The sequence below is a fragment of the Rhinolophus sinicus genome, linkage group LG02, assembly GCF_036562045.2.
Source record: "Rhinolophus sinicus isolate RSC01 linkage group LG02, ASM3656204v1, whole genome shotgun sequence".
Classification (NCBI taxonomy): domain Eukaryota; kingdom Metazoa; phylum Chordata; class Mammalia; order Chiroptera; family Rhinolophidae; genus Rhinolophus; species Rhinolophus sinicus.
This window is the reverse complement of record NC_133752.1, coordinates 124,900,585-124,918,715: the sequence shown is the minus strand read 5'-3', so window position 1 is coordinate 124,918,715 and position 18,131 is coordinate 124,900,585. Positions and strand designations below refer to the sequence as shown.

Genomic DNA, 18,131 nt, shown 5'->3' with positions numbered 1-18,131 from the left:
TCTGGTTTCAGGACTTGACACCTCATCTCTTTGTGGGAAGGAAAGAAGACAAGAGAAGCATCTCAGTTTGAGAGAGAGTTCTGCTTGAGAGCCACGCTGTATGGGCAGCTCTTAATGCCATGACTTTATTCTTTTTAATGTTGAGAAATCATGATTATTTGGGATGGTTTTAAAAACAAGCAGCATACAGAAAATAATAGATTTTTTAAAAACATGATTACATGTGGAAATACTGAGATACTGATTTTCACACAAACACATGTACTAGCAGGAAGGGTATAAAAGAACATCTCAATAAACCACATATATACTCAACTGTTTTAAGAAGCATAATGTTTTACTGATACGTTCCAGTGACTATCAAACCCGTATATAGCTTTGATCTTGTTTAGTTATCTTGCTTTTCATCCCTCCTTCTTCTATGTCATTTATCAGTGTTTTAAATATTTGAATGAAATCTTTGTTTATTTTAAGATGACTTCTTACAGTTTCTGGTTCAGTAAGTATACAATAATTTCAGGCCATGAAGACCCCTACTGAAATATGAAAGGGCACGAAGTCTTTGTAGGTGATCTTAAGATAACATTGTTCTTGGCCTTACGATGAACAGTATATGTATATCAGCTTCAAGGCATAATAATTACTTTAAATTTTTTAAGGCTTTGCTTGTATTCAATCTCCCGGTTTGATGAAATGTTAGAGTATAAAGGACATACATTTTCCTTCTTAAAAATGTTTTATGAAGGTTTTCTCTCCCTGTGGTACTTCCTGATGGCCTGATACTGTGTCACATATAATTGGATTGACGCTCAGCCTGAATACTTCTTTTTCTTCTTGGCAGCATGGGGTAACCTTGGAAATGTTCTGAAGAGTCAGAGCAAAATTTCTGAAGCTGAAAGCGCCTATAGAAATGCTTTGTACTACCGTAGCAACATGGCTGACATGCTTTATAATTTGTGAGTATGCATTGCTTTCTTGGGTTTGGTTCGTCTTTGAAACCTCCCGTGAGAGGTTGAATTAATTGCTGCAAATGGAGATGATGATAGTTGTTTTTAAGAAAGTCTTTTCATTAATCATGCCTCAGAGATTAGTTAAGTGGATGGTATTTGTCATTGCTTTGTTTTGGGCCACATAATAGATCATCACATGTATTGATGTGGCTTGGCCGGATTTTTTGAAGTACTAATATAAAAATTGGTTTAAGTGCTACTTTTTAAAAGTTTGTTCCATTAATACTTAGATGGGTTTATAAAATAGGCCTGCTATGTGTGATACTTTATATAATTGATATCTTGATTATTAATAGATTTTGTCCTCTATTAAAAATTGCTTGTGTTCAAGTAGATATAGAACATGTATTAAACCTGGGGAATTAGTGAGTAAGATAATGGCTCTTCCTTTTTTCCCCTCTTTCCAAAGGTACTAATGATTAGGTTGGGATAATGGCATAATTTAAAATATTTGTGTATGTTGGATTAAAAAAATCCCAAGGGGAAAAATTGGTTCTGTTCTTTGAATGAAAAACCCTAGGTGGTACAGTGAGACATGAGTGGATAAATGCAAATTAACTGAAATCCTCTTTTTATCTAGTATTTATGACACTCTTTTGTTTGTAAGTAATAGAAACCTAATCTAAACTTGTCTAAAAATACAAAGGAGATTTTACTAACTCATAACTGACAATTCCTGGGATTAATTAGTTGTGGCACAATTAAACCCAGGTGCTTTATTATGCTGTAAGAATTTGTCTCCATTTTGTGGCTCTGGTTTCCTCAGGGTTCCACTTCCTCAGGGTTCCCTTTATTCTCTGTGCAACTCTGTCTATATCAGTGGGAAAGATGATTCCTACACCGTTATGTGTATAATATTCTAAGTCTTCAATCTCAGAAGGAATTACATTGGTGTCTCTATTAATCCTTGAAAAGGTTGTTTTGACTAACCCTCCTGGGGTCGTGTGTCGTCTCTTGGATAAGACCCTGGGCCGAGTGGCAGGGGTTGTAAGACACCTCTACTGACAATGCCACAAAAGTTGGAATGGAATGGAGAACCACTTCCCGATAGGAAGAGACCAGGCAAAATAAGATGTCTACTGCTTCTGTTTAATGAATGCTGTGTGATATTGATAGTGTCAAATTAATCTGTCAGCTTTAATTTTTAGTATGTATTTATTCTCTGGTTACATCTAAATCTTTTGTAGTGGCTAAATCTGAAAGCACAGATATAAAAAATAAAATAAAAATAACACCCCCCCCCACCAAAAAAAAAAATAGATATTTAAGGGAAAGCAGACAGGGTGAGCTCAGTTTAATTTCCTGTTCATATGTTTACCTTTTTTATAACCTCCTAGACTTTAACACTGGGCTTAGTCTCGTGGCTTGTCATGTACATTAGATCAGCATGTGTTTTGTATTGATCTACACAGATTTAATTTTCTCTTTTTTTACCTGGAATGCCTTCCAATGGAGCACATCCTCCTGAGTTTGCAGAACTCCTGATACTTACCCTCTGCTGTGTATCATGCTTTACCAAATATATTATGCGTTTGCATCACTTTTTTTTACTTGAATGCATATATCTAGATACTCCTACAAAAGCTTTTTCCACATGTCCTCTTCATCGAAGTAATGTAATGTTACTATATTATTGATTAATAGAATTTTTATTTCATGAGTAAAACCTTATCAGTTTGGTAAATTTACACAAACGGTCTTTTTTTTGCGTCTGACAGTCATGTTGTCAAAGGGGCCTCTTACCTTGCAATGTGGGATGAAAATTTTCTTCTGGTGCCCATTCTTCATTCATTTTCGGGGAGAAAGAACACTGAACAAGCAACAGCTCTTTGTTGAACCTGTTTTTTTCTCTCTTATCCACAGTTATCTATCTCTTGTTGATACCTGTTGGATGGGGGTGGAAAGAAAAAGGAAATGTGCCTATCCAGGTTTATTCTTTGCTGAGAAGATAAATTTATTCAATTAGACAAATTCAATTTACATGTAATATGAAAGCTTTATCTTATAAAACTTCCATCTGGATACATATATAAACTGTGAAAGCATATATATAGACCTTCCCAAACACTAATGAAAAATCCTTGCTGGAAAAATGATTGATTATTAACAGGATTAGTTTTTTGTCCCTAATTGTAGGAAATTCAGATATGTCATAAATACCATATATGGCTCCAAAATATTATGACAGGATTTTAAACTACATTTAACTGTTAGCTCAAATGGAGAGGCTTAAATTCCACAAGAAATGTTTGCAGTGATTTCAGTGTATTAGATTAAGTAAACCATGTGGTTGACAGAATTCTGATACTCAATAATTATATTTCAAAATAGGGAATATTTCAATGATTTTTTAATCAAATAGTAATACAATGCACCAAGATAGATCTTTTACCACCTGAAATATTATATAAATATATCTGGCATCATATGTTTTTAGGAACAACCTTTTTATTTTCTATTTATTTACATGGGTAGGTAATATACCAATTCTTATAGGTAGTTTAGAGAATATTTGAGAAATAAAAAAATTTCCTTTTGAGATGTGTATGCTATTTTCATTACAAAGTTCTCTCTGATGTACAGAAATTGCTCCTTGTTCCATTTCAAATCCTGAAAGTAAGGGAATTTGCTTTGCTCAATCTCACCAATAAGTAAACTTAACCTAATGACGCTTCTTTGTGGAAGTATGTTTTAATCACTTTTCATATCATCGGTTATATTTATGTCTCTTAAAGATGTTTTATGACCAAAGCCTGAAACTAACGAGTGTATTTATATTAGTTGCATGAAATATCCATATTCATTAATAAATTTTAGAAGCTTTTGGAAATCATAAGCTTCTGTTAGGTCTTCTACTTAACTTTAAAATCAGTAACCTAAATTTTTTTTCAATACATTCAATATTCATAAAACTACTGCTTTGTAAATCATTAAAAATTTTCATACTGTTAGGAATTTTTATTAGGGAAATAATCTGGAGATATACATCATTAAGTAACTTCAAAACCATAATTATAAAAGTGATGTACTCTGGACAGCCACAGGATGATTCTAGGAGGTTGGAGATAATTATTAAATCAATCCCTGTATATTCATTTTTATGTTTAAATTTTAAAAACTATGAATGGCACATTTAAATAGCACATCCAAATATTGTTCTAGGTGAGAATAGAGAAAAAAATGATTTGGAAACATATTCAGTAAACAATAGTATAAATGATATATGGTTATATTTTAGGCTAGAGAACATTGCTTATAAGATTGTGAAACTTTGAGGACAGTTTTTTTGCCAGATTAATATAAAATGATATATGAGAATTACATAAAAATGGTTATATTCCTGTTTATAAAACGATGGAATGCTATTGCTTTTTTTTCTTTCTTGATAGCAATTGCTTGAATTTCTTATATGTGCCAAGCACTATTCTTAGTTCTTTACAAATGTTGTCGCAATTTGTCTTTTAAGTGAAGTCTACAAAATGAGGAAAATGAAATGCAGACAGTTTTAAAGTCACACAAATAGTAGAGGAGCTGTATTTGAACTTAAGACGCTTGACTCTATATCTGTACAACAGTATTTCTGCAGAAATAAACCAATGTGTGGAATAAAAAAACCACCTCAATGTGTATCTTCAAATCCAGAAAAACAATTAAAATTACCTTTACATATAGAAATAAAATACTTGGAATTAGATCTAATAGAGAGTGTAAGTTCATTTTGTTATGCCAGTTACTGAGGTTACTGAGCTCATGCTATAGAATTTTGTCAGAAAGATTATCATTGGGTTTGCACTACTGAGCTAAGAGTTGCTTTCAAGAAGAAATTGCTTCAGAAAGCCTTTTTAGTTGTCTCAGTCCATTAATCATAATATGGTTTTGATATCACTTCAATCCACGCTTATAGATAATAGTTACATAATGTGAAAGTTAAAACAGTACTTAATTCTACTCTTACTAGCAATAGATATAGTGAACTTACTGCATAGCCTTAAACTCACTTTTATTTGTTTGCCAAATTTATTAAAATCCAGTGCTTCACACGAGTAATATTCTTAAGACCAGGTTTAATCGATCTGCATTATGATGGTGGTTTTTCTTTTCAAGTATAGTATATTTTCACAGGCAAAGCAGATGGGCCATTGCTCAGTGATTTACATTGTCAGATTTTACAAATACGTGATCAACTTTCAACCTTTTAACTGTACCACCCATTGCCATCTGAAAAATAATTGATTTCTAGGCTGAAAAATAGTCAGTATTCTTCCATTGCTGTTATAGATTTGTCCCTGTTTGTTCCAAATGATATATAAACACGTAATTCAATAGAACATTGAATATTTCATTAGGCATTAGATTTCAGAATACAGGTAATACATATAATGTGGTTTAATCAATTCTTGATTATTTCACATAACAGAGGGGATCATTTCTGTGGATAATAGAGATTTTGCAAACTTAAGTTAGTTGTCATTTTTGTTCTGTGTTGTAAGAATCTAAGCAATCATTCAATCGAAGGAGCCAGGAAAGGAGCAATAAAATAAACTAATAAATTTAATGGAAATAAAAAGAAAGAAAATGTTAATAAAGTAGACTATAGAGAAAATGTGAAGTAATGAACAAATATAAGAGCTTGTTATTTAAAAGATCAACAATTTCTGGCAATGGTAGTATAGGACAAAGTTGAACATCTCAAATATACAACACAGAATTAGAAAGGGGCTACAATTAGATATATGGGAAATTAAAATAGCAAGACAGTAGTTACATATTTGAAAATCTTAGTTGTACATGTGAAATCTGTGAATGCTCTTCTGGGAAAATATAAATGGCCAACATTGGCACAAGAAGAGGGAGGCAGGCAATGTGGATAAAAATCCTTGGAAAAAATTGAAACCATTAAAGAAGTTTCTCCACGAGGAACCAAGTTAAGGTGTTCATGAGTTCTATCAAATCTTGATGAAGTTGTGCTAGTTACACTTTTCATTTATTTTTGTGACGCTAGATGAAACTGATAGCAAAAAGCCTAACTGTTTAACACCAAAAACCAAAAGAGAATAATAACAACAACAAAATTCCAAAAAACACAAAACAAAATGCAAACAAGCAAGAACAAAATTACAAACAGACAGGCCAATTAGACTTATTCATATAAATGTTGAAATGTCTTAAAATTAACACAGTGGATGTAGCAGCATATTAAAGATTAAAACACCACTGCCAGATAGCATTTATTTTTAGATTTATGGTAGAGTATTCATTGTTACCTTCAATTACTATATTCTTTTAATTTAAAAAGTCAGAAGAGGAAAAGAATGCGTCCCAGATTTAGAGGAGTTCTAACTGCGTTTATTGATTTTATAAATGAGTTATGAAATCGGTATCAGAGCAGAGAAGACCCCATTGTCAATGTAGGTGATAACAGTAGTAATGGATATTGTTAATAGATAACCATGTTCTTTGAATTGTGTAAATATAATCAATATCAATAAACCAGTTCAGGTTATAAAGAGCCTTCTTGAATTAGAGTTTCATTTTCTTGGAATTTCAGAAGCAAACACATTCATATTCGTGTAGTAGTTTCCTAGAGCTGCCGTAATAAAGTACCACAAACTAGGTGGCTTAAAACAGTAAAAAATTAATTGTGTCACAGTTCTGAAGTCTACTGGTCTGAAGTCAATTTGTCCACCTGGTCATGCTCCCTCTGAAACCTACAGGGGACTTCTTCCTTGCCCCTTCTGTGGTTTGTGGAATCGTGTGGAGTTCCTTGTCTTACACCTGCATAGGTCTATTCTCTCCATTGCCATCACATGGCTTTTTCCCTGTGTGTCTTTGTCTTCACATCTTCTTATGAGGCTGCCAGTCATATTGGATGAGGGGACCACCCATGTTAATTTGACATTTGACATTTGCAGTAACCCTGTTTCTTAAAAAAGGACATATTCTGAAGTATTGGGGGTTAGGACTTGAACATCTTTTTTTAGAGAAACACAGCTTAACCAATAACAGCTGTCTATTGGGAGCTTCAGTTTAAGAGAGAGAGACCATGGTTTGTAATGGGGGAGAGGGTTGGGAAAACTCCTTCATGAAGCTACATTTTTGCACAGAATCTCAACCAGTTTATATAGCTCATGATCCAAGAACTCTGTCCTAGGAGGAAGTAACTTAGGAGGATACAGTAGTGAGGCAATGTTGGATGCAGAGTTGTTACCATAAATCCAGTTTAATGAGAGATTTATTTGTTCATTCAGGGGCAAGGTTTTGAATACCCTTGAGAGGTTAAAAGGATTAAAGATTACAGAATGGAAGTGGTGCTACCTGACATGGAGCTGAGACATTCTTTGAATTCTTTAGAAAACCAGCAAGAAAAGCCCATGAGAAGTGAGGCATGGTGAAAATGAAGGAGAAAGTAACCCTTTGCCAAATGGCGAGAGCTCAGGACAGGTTTTTCCACCAAGTTCGTAGTTCCCTGGTTGTGTGTGTTATGTGTATTATGAGTGTGTTAGGGATGGAGGGAGGTGTCTAGGGGATATTAGGTAAGCAGACTGGTCTCCCAAAATAGAGAATTCAAGACAGGCTATCAAGCAGGGATGCCTGGAAGTGCTTGGCATGTCTGATAGAAAGTGAACGGAAGTGAGAGATTTTGGTGAAATTCCATTGGCTTGGGGTCACTAGGCTCTGGATGTACAACTCACCTGGCCCTTTACTGGCATGAGGTGGAGGACAGCTTGTGGTACCTACCTGCTCACATGGCAAGAGCATTTCAAGATGGTAATGTTCCTGATTGTTTAAGTTTTATATTTTCAAAATATGTCTGATTCCAAGTTTTGGTTATTGTTGTTGCTCTATCATATATCTGGTTTTCAGGTGTAGCTTTTTCTTGGAGTTTTCCCAAATATGTCATATTCTTATTTGCTGGGAGGCCTCTGCATATACTCGCTGTTTTGCCTGCAGCGTTCTCCACCATTTTCTACCCGTCTGACCTTTTCCACCCTACTCCTTATCCTTTCTGCCTGGCTAATACCTGTATCTAAGCTCATATCTTCCCTTGGGAAGATGTGGTGATACCTCTCCTATTGTCAGAGTTGGAAGCTGCCCTTCCCAAATCTACCCCTCCCAAATCTCACCCATTAGAGCAACTAATACTGGGATCTTTTTAGTCTGAATCCTAGTAATATCTGTGATACCATGTTCCCCTTAATTAGAGCATATCTCTTTAAAGCCAGGGGAAGCTTAGGTCGCATTCTATCATCAGTGCCAAGCACAATGGCAGGCATATGGTTTTGAAATTATGTATATGTTGATTAATGAGCTAATGGATGTGTTACACTATAGATATGTTGATTAATAAACTATTGAATGAATTATTAAACCAGTAAATAACTTGATTAAAAACCAATGAATAAGCTAATAATGACAATAAATCAACAAAGTTTAAGTTTATTGGACAACAGTCCCATGTCCTGCCCATTATGCCTCGCTGATCTTTTTTTCCCCAGCCTGTGTTACTGGCCATGTTTACCTATCTGACTCTTCATAGTGATGTAGTCTACAGCTTTTTTCCATCATATATGTCTTTGAAAATAGCCACTGTCCAAAAAACATAAGAGTAGTAAAATTTCCTCATAAAGACCATGGTTATTATATACATACTGATTTGGGAAAAAGATTCTGGAATACATCATCTAGTGTCAAAGCTGAAATCTTTCTATTTCTTCCACCAAGCCCTGGAAATATTTTTATTACAAACACTGAGGACAGACTTTTCAGAATCAGTAAGAGAATATAATGGATATGTTAGTTAACGGGATAACCAGTCAGGGAATGTTTCCACAAAACAAATTCTCATATATCCATTTGTTAATCAGGAAAAGTTGAATAGTAAATAATGAAGCATATAATTCTATTCTGATTTATTAAATATGCAATGATGTTTCAGGGTTTTAAAACGATTAATAGGCCCTCTAAAGTCCTACTTGAGGTATAAATGGGTATTTAATTGACTTCTGTTCATAGAAACATATTATTTAAATTTTCCTTTCAATAATTTTCTATTTTAATTTGTAGACTCACTGTAATATTATCGTCTTTACAGGCTAAGAATATAAGTTCAGCCTTTACTGAAAATATTTCTGAAAGTAAAAAATAGTGATTATTTGAAACTAGGGCAAATTAACGATGCTTAATGATTTCATCAACCATATGTGCATTTGTGCATCTAAATTCTTAACTATATTTTATCATTAAATGATCTGTCCTTGAGTTTTGGCCATGATATGCTATATTCAAGAAATCTGGCCATGATATGCTATATTCAAGAAATTATCTATCTTGACAGATACCAGAATGGGTTAAGGTAAAATAATTATTCTATAATGACCTGGACATCTGCAAGATTGTAAAGAGGTAGTCAGAAATTATTTCATGGAGAAACTAAACTGAGACTACATCCAGGTCAATATAAAAAACAAAAACAAAAACAAAAAAACTACAAGATGAAACATTTTCTACTGTGGGTTTTATGGTGTTAAGGATCATATGTTGATTTTTAGTTAAAATGACATATTCTATGTAATATGAAAGCTCAGTTTATAGCATTGAGTAGTAGTAGTTTCTGCAGGTGGTCTGAGGGAAGAAACTGGATCTGTTCAGGTGCCTTGTGCGTAGTTGCTTGGGGTATTTAGTCCCACTGAGACCTACTTATATAAAACACACACACACACACACACACACACACACACACACACACACAGAGAAGGATGAGAAAAATCCTGTGTGCTAGTGTTTTCAGGGTTTTCCTCACTATATTGTCATAGGTACTAGAAAGACTCAAAGTCCAGTCAAGTCTATATGGGAATCACAAGTTGTTTGGTAAGCATACCTATCTCTGCATTGGAAACATTCAATTTATAAGAGCCTCATGCTAAGGAATAGTGGATGATTTAATTTATAATGAAATTAGTCTAAGACAGCCTGATGCTATGAAATACTTTGACTGAAGTTCCTCCTTCCCTGTAAAGTACTGGAATAAATGCTATTGGCATTTGCCTCTGTAAATTCCCATTTACAGAGCTGTCTTCCGAGTCACACTACCTGCTGTTGCATGCACACTTTTACATTTTGTACTCCGTTGTTATGTTAATAACGTTATACAAGATACACTGCATGGCTGCTAGTTTCAGAGCCACCTTCTTTTCACAGTTCATTTTGTACACCTATTCCTCTGATTCATTGTGAGTTTATTTTACGATTTAGCTTGCAAAGTGAAATCTCTTTTATGGCAACTCTATAAGCCTCAATTTCTATAACACCCAGTTATAATTCGTAGTTTTCACACATTTCTGAGAAAGAATGACCAATTATCAAGTCCCATTAATACTGATTATATCTTCTGAGTTAGATTTACAGATATGAGCATATTTGCAAATTCATGTGTTAGAAATAAGGATTCATTAATTTATTCAACAAATATTGCTTGCCTTCAGAATGACAGGCATTGTATTAGATGGTGGGAATAAGCTGACAAAGAGTATAGTTTCTACCCTCAAGTATGAAGTTTGGGTTTAAAATATGTACGTGATAAAGTAACATCTTTTCTAAGAGATATGCATATATTATCATGAGAAGACAGACAAAGAGACTGATTCAGCCTGGAGAAAAAAAGACAATAAAGAAAAAGAAAAGAAAATAGGAGGCACACTAGGAAGACAAATGAATAATGTGGTTTGGGGAAAAATTGTTGAGTTTTAGCTAGGTAAGTTTCAGATAACTATTGGACTTCCACTAGGAAACTGCAATGTGTTTCTACAGTTAATGAGAGCATTCTGAGGTAGAGGGTGTAGATTTTAGAGTTGTAATTGTCTAAGTAGGTCATTGAAACTGACTGTGAAAACTGTGTGTGTGTGTGTGTGTGTGTGTGTGTGTGTGTGTGTCTGTGTCTATGTGCGTGTGTGTAATACGTGTAAGGATAAATGAAAGAAAGACCATGGATGGCATCCTGGGGAATGCCTATATTTGAGGAGCTTGGTAGAGAAAGTGAACCATCACGTATGCTCAAGGAGAAGAAAATAAGCCTGGGGTATTAGATGTCATTGAAGCTGATGGATAAGGAGGACAGTAAGAAGGGAAAAAATGGTCAAAAGATCATGTACTATCGAGAAGTTAAGTATTTCTATGGTGCTTTTATGTCCCCACAGGAAAAAAAAAGTAGTAGAATCAATCATGGGTCTAGAAACTTAGAAATATTCACTTCTCCTGAATGTAGTAGAGAATTGTATTTTGCCATGACAAAGCTACAGGATATTCCAGAGAATAATTTTATCCTATGAAACGCATGGACACAATGACCAAAGAACTGAAATTCACACTAGAGATCCTTGGGGCTGGGTACATTATTTATGTTTGTTTGTAGTACATAGTGAAATCCTTGACACCTCCTTGGTACTCAACAAATGCTTTTGAATAGAATTGAATTAAACCACTTATTATTTCACACTCATTTCATTTACAGCTATGGAAACTACATACTCTAGTATTGGTGTCTAGGATTGCCTGCTGGGACTAACTGTTAAGCAGTGCCCTCCCCACCCTAATCCAAAGTAAAGTTGGGGGAAATCAGAATCCTTCTAGAAATTGGAGCCTTGGCAAGAGAAAGAAGATTAAATCATTCCTACATTAATTTGTATTATAGGTTTTCTATTACAGATATAGTTTTAAAATGGCCCTGTGTGGAACATGCTTTTCCATGTAGAAATATTCATTTAAGATTAACTGTGTAGAGAATGTTAAACTGTTTTCCATGTTGGGAAAATGATGAAAGGCATTTTTCTGAAATCTCATTAAAATGGTCTTTAATTTTATAGTCATTTTCATCCAGAGCAGTGTAGGTAAATTTGAGAACACGATTTAGAAAGCCCATAAAAGAGGTTTTTAAAGAAATTCATAATTATATTCTGTTGTTTGGTTTAACTTTAAAACTGATTGAAAGTTGCTTAAATAGCTGAAAGCATTTTTTTGCTGTTGTTCCTAAAATTATGCTCACATGGGAAGTATAGGCTGATAATGCAGTAGAATTTCAACTAAATTAATTCATTTATCTCAGAAGGAAGTTTTGCATTATGGAAAAAAAAAAAAGTAATACGTTTTCTTTTGCTCCTGAAGAAAAATGAGCAGATGTAATTTTGGTATTTGTGTAGTTCCAACCATCCCTCTGCAGAGTTTCAATTACTATGACTTAAGAAATATTTTCTAGACACACCAGGACGTACACTAATATTGGCTTCCATTTAATTTAGTTTTTCTCTTATACAAAACCTATCGATAATTTGCTTATAACATGAAGCTGCTTAAAGTATAGTTGAAGTTTGAGGACATCTGAATATTTAGATGAAGATGAACTTTAAAAATTAATATCTTTCATCTGCTTATTTTTCTTTTATATAGTATTTATATAAATAATATATTAAATTCTTTCTGTGGCAAAATTATATCAGGTATCACTTCTTCCAGTACTTTGCTTCAAAGAATTGCATGAGGCCTCCCAGCTGACTGTATTTAAACTACAGCCCTTGCCTCACTCGCATACTCCTGCTCTTCCTCCTTTACTTGATTCCCTTTTTTTTTTTTCATTGCATTTATCAACTTTCAGTTTTTTATCAACTTTTTAAACTATATGTAGTCAGATTAACTAAATACAAATGTATAGTTTATTTTGTATATGGCTAACACGTAAGCTCTACGAGTGCAGGGTTTTGATATATCCTAAGTGCCTAGCATAGTGTTTAACTCACAGTACAAACTCGACAGGTAGTTGTTGAATGTATATTTATATGCGCTGTCCATGATTTAGGTACATACGAGTACATTCTTAAACTCCTCATGTGTGCAGGGTGCATCATGGGTTATTTAACTTCACTTCCTACCTTTGCTTTCTTCCTCTGTTCCTATTTACCTTTGCAGAATTCAAGAGCACCTAAGGATGCCCTTTTTGCTTTACACCTCCATTGCTTCTAATTATAGGGCTGCCACATTTTCTTGTCCCTCCCTAAGGGCCCTTGTGATTGGAGGTGACTTAGATGGGGGTTGGATGAAGTCAAGAGGGACGAGTGATCCCATCTTGCTGTCCCAATAATGAGAACAGTGAGGAAATTTCTTACCAACCTTCTGGAAAAAGAGAACTTGACCCAGCTTGGTTAATATGACCCATCTCATCAGCAGACTCATAAAATGACTGGCACTCACGATCTTAGAGAGTAGAAATTCCAGGTTAGGGGAATAATCAGAGCTGTCTTGAAGTCTAAAGCTAGACCATGTTCTAACACCATTTACATTCTATGAATAGCCTTTTTGTTTTATTTTGTTTTAATGACTGTGTATATATGTGTATCCTCTGTATAGTATTTGCCTTTTGAAAGTAGAAAAAAAATTATAAAAATCTCAAAGACCATATTTAGGGATGGGTGCTAACCTGGGATGCCAAATGTGTACTCATTCTTCTGAAACTGAGCATTGGAGAAGAGAGTGTAACTTTAATCAAAAGTAACAATTGATAGGGAGGGAACACAAGCAAGTTGACCAATTTCTAGGTTTTGGTCTAAAAAAAAGTACGGAAAAACATTCAGGGCTGAGAATTTTCTCTGGGGCAACACCAATACCTTTATAAAACATAAGGGTAGAGTGAATGCAAAACACCACTTCTAGAACTGGTAAGAGATGACTACGGTCATGAATAGATCCTTGCTCTCTCTGACCCCTGTACTGGGTGAAGACTCATCCCTTCTGAGCACCAAAATTAAACCTGCGAAGGCGGTTTTAGGTACATTGTTATAAGTGGTGTTTTCCTTCTAGTCTACAAGTACTTCAGGATTAGCCTGAGTGACTCGTTTCTGGATTGCCAAAACTATTCCAAGCAAAAAAGAGATAGAGTCAGGCATTCATTTTTGGAACTCATCTTGTTTAAGTTAGAAACTGCTTGTATGACCTAACACCTATTCCTGCTGGTCTGTGAGATACATGATACCTTTTCCCCTTTCATAATTTATTGCTTCAACAGCAGACTTTTGTTAGAGCACTGCTGCTAAGGGACAAAGAAAACACCCACTTTGTTGAACATTTATGTTTAAAGTGAGTACATTGCACTAAATCACTGTGTGCCCATGGGAACATCTCTAACCCAAATTATAACCATATCTATGATGGAATCAGGCTCTGAGGCTTCTTTTTTTTTTTTCCTTTTTCTTTTGGTAATGTATTTTGAGTGTGTTGATTCCTGTGGAATTCACAAGTGTTCTTTTTTTTTTTTTCCTCCCGGCTGACTGAACAAACGAGTCTAAGTTATAGGTTTTCTCACTATGGACTTCCACAGTGCATCATATTGTGTTATAGTACCCTGCACACAGCTTTGTTACTGCTTTTAAATTATTCCACTCTTCTGCTGGTCATTAAATCTCTGTAATGGCACTTTCAAAATATATTTTGAGTGAATGAATGAACAAATGAATAGTCTAATTGCATTGACTTTCACTGAGTAGGTCAGGCTTTGGCCTGTGCCTGTATCTCAGCTGAGGGATCCCTCCTCAGTGGTTGCACACCACCCAACTGGTGTTTCTCCTTCAAGAAATTACACAATACTTATACTTATCCACATTGGATAGTCCCTGTAAATAGCAGAGAATAAATAGCAGAACTCTATATAGTTTTAAAGTTATCGGTGGTTAACGCCTTTAATTTTTGTGTTAGGTGCTTTTCATTTCTTAATTATGTTTGTTTTAAATCATCTTATAAGATGAAGGAAATATTTGAAAGAGATTTGATTACAATCCTAGAAAATAAATATAGTTCTACTGGAATAGTAATTTGTTTTCATGGGACAGGACGAAGAGGGAAATCTTCCTTTTAAAAAAACTTAACTCTGTGGCACCTTTGCACCGTGGAAGCAGCTTTGAAGCTTGCGTATTAAACAGACTTGCATTCGAATCTCCCGTGTATTGGTCCTGTGACAGACCTTCCTCAAATTGCTTAATCCTTATTCTTCTGCAAAATTGGGTTATGATATCCCTAGTGTTGTAGCAAGGATTAAATAAAGTTCCTAGAAACTTGATATAATTATATAATAAGAAAAGCTGAAGAGTATGTTAGTTGTTAATTTTATTCTGTTTATTCTAATTGTTCACTGACTATGCTTCTGTGGGGATATACTTATACTTGTAAGCATATTTATGAAGAGGAATGGGTCTTAAGTATAATGGGGTTTCTCAAGGAAACCCTTTCACAAGTTGTATTAGTCCGTGATCTCCAGAGAAATGAACCAATTAAAAAAATGTGCGTGTGTGTGTGTGTGTGTGTGTGTGTGTGTGCTTGCATATGTGTATATGGGAATTATATATTTTATTAAAAGGTATGACTTATCCGATTTTGAAGGTTAAGAAGTCCCGCAGTCTGCCCTCTGCAAGCTGGAGACCCAGGAGGGCTGGTGGTGTAGTTTGAAGGCCTGAGAGCCAGAGAGCCAGTGGTGTAGATTCCAGTGTGAGTCTGAAGGCCTGAGAACCAAGAAGTCTCAGAGTTGATCAGTGTCCACACTAATGCAGAGAGAAAGCCAATCCTTCCTTCCTCCTTTTTGATCTGCTCAGGCCCTCCAAAGATTGGATGATGCCTACCCACATTGGACTAGGCAATCTGCTTTACTTAGCCTACTGAATACAATGTTAATCTCCTGGAAACATGCTCACAGACACACTCAGAATGAATGTTTCACCAGCTATCTGGGCATCCTATGATCCAGTGAAGTTGACACATAAAATTAGTTGTCTCAGAAGCACATTGGTTATGATGTATTTCTTGGTAAAGTTGATTGGCATTGGAGCCTGTGGTTTATCTATATTTAAAGCAAATGCAATATATTTATATATCGGGACAAGCATGTATGAGTATAAATAAGGAAATAGAGAAGATAAATTTGTTGATCTATACACTGAAGAAGCACTGGGTATATGAACCAGAGAGAGAGGGCAATTATTAATTCTTAAACTGAGAACAGGTACGTAATCCCATTGTTGGGTAATGGGAAAGAAATGTGATTTGAAGCCTGGCAGCTCTGAATTTGAATCTCATCTGAATTTGAATCTCCTCATGATAACTGTGTTATCATTTGTAAGTTGTTTAGCTTCTCTCCCTGATGTCTTTATATATTTAAAGTAAGAAGAGTGCTAATATTTTATATTGCTAGTTGTCAGGGTGGAAATAAATAATATATAAAACATTATCATGAAGGCATTCAGTATTAACTCTTTTTTCCTACTAAGTACTGTTTTTTAACTAGGAAAGCGTAGTCATACCAATTATTTTATGACATATACAAGAAAATATAGCCTTAATTATATATTCAGAAGACAAGTATAAAGTGAATCATGCGTATATTAATTTTGCGGGAAACGAGTAAACTCGTCATATCGCCTCTAGTTGGAACCGGCAAAAATTTTGCAAAGTAAATAAATAGAGACCTCTTTTTAAACTAAAACACTGAAAGTTTCATAGAAAAATATCAAATAGATCGAAAGATATGAATATTTTACGGAAAGTCTAATTTTGGTGAGAAAATGTCAAAAAAGCCCCGCGTTATGACGCGATTTGGCCGGAAAATGCCCGCTTACAAAGTGTTAATATACAATGTGGATCTAGGAATCCCAGATCCAACAATAATTACTTACATGGATTTAAGTTGAATAACATTTTGATTTTGGGGCTTCTTATTTGTAAAATGGGGATTATACCTTTATAAATTCATTGTGAGAATTACATAAGAAAATTGTGAAGCATCTTGTTCTGGACCTGTCACAGAAAATAAATGGACTTATGGACTTATATAGGATATAAAGGCTTATTTAGATTTCAAAGTCCAAGTTCTAACTCAGGAGAAATACCTTTCTAATGAATACTCTATTTAATTGAGACTTCCTTCACATATTTTAAAGACCTGGTGGTATAGTGAGAATATATTTTTCTTCAGACCCAAAGCGAAAACTAATTTTAAAATAGAAAAATAATAATAATAACAGTATAAGCTATACATTGTTCATATTAATAAATATTAATATTTTTATTGATAAAGTTTTTGGTTTAATGCATTTGAAATATTTTTAAAATCATTTTGATTGGAGGCCTACCATAGGCTCCATGTTTGACAGGTTAATAAAAAAAAGTCTTCTTTATGAAATAGGATGTCATTATTCTACTTTATTTATTTGTGAAATTTTAAACAAAATCCAATTTAGAGCAATTAAACAGGTCTGTGTCAAAAGAAAGATACCAAAGAGGCGTAAGTGTATTTTCTGAAACCTACTTGGCAGTTATGTGACACTGGGAAGTGATACCCTATGAAACAGGTCTCAGCTTTTGGGGAACTACATGACAGAATCCTGTGTGTGCATCTGTCTCGTTCACATCACATGGTCGTTGTCTTCTCCATCTCCGTTTCCTTTCTTCTTCATGCAGTAAAAGCACAGAGTGAAAAAACAACGTGCTCATTACCCTTCCCAGTGGAATTTAACCTTCTCAATAAGGGACATCTTTTTAGTTTGCTCACAGTACATATGATATATAATAATCATGTCTAACAGCTTGGCAGTAAGTACCCAATTAAATTATGCTTTTTGTAGCACGCGTATAATTCTAATAGTTTTGATTATGTGTTTTCAGCAAAAAATTAACCATTTTTCATTCACTTTCTCTCTTAGTGCTTTCCTACCCATAGCCATCTTGGTAAAAGTGTCATTTTTACCTACTAAAATAGTTTAATTAAAAAAAGAAAGGGAGAAAAATAAAGTTGAGTATATGATTTGAGGGGAAGAAAATATGAGTGGAGAGAATTCTTTTGCTTGGTCCTCAAAGACAAAGTCTATTATCAAAGGGTGACCTGAAAGTCACAGAAGTGCCGGGTGAGACCAGAAAATACATATAACTATGTCTCTGGTATCTTTCTTGGAGCTCAAATTCAATTGCTTATATCTTCCTGAATCTTTTTTAGGAGATGAAAATCCTACCTATTTCTATTTCACTTGGTGAATCCTGTGAGTTTCCTTCTTTCTAGTTATTTGGGGATTGAGAGGATTAATTAAATGTTTTTATAAA

The 18,131-nt window shown here is 34.5% G+C and overlaps 1 protein-coding gene across 5 annotated transcripts in view; it reads left to right on the top strand.

Moving 5' to 3' along the window:
- The window catches only part of TMTC2 (transmembrane O-mannosyltransferase targeting cadherins 2), a 386,679-nt gene that overhangs the window by 229,640 nt on the left and 138,908 nt on the right, over positions 1 to 18,131 (top strand). For all 5 annotated transcript variants that reach the window (XR_012493906.1, XR_012493907.1, XM_019754143.2 and 2 more), the window contains exon 4: positions 842 to 956. Coding sequence is in view for 3 of the 5 variants with exons in the window: in XM_019754143.2 (XP_019609702.1) it covers positions 842 to 956 (115 nt within the window). In the remaining 2 variants the exon portion in view is untranslated. The remainder of the gene's footprint in view (positions 1 to 841; positions 957 to 18,131) is intronic.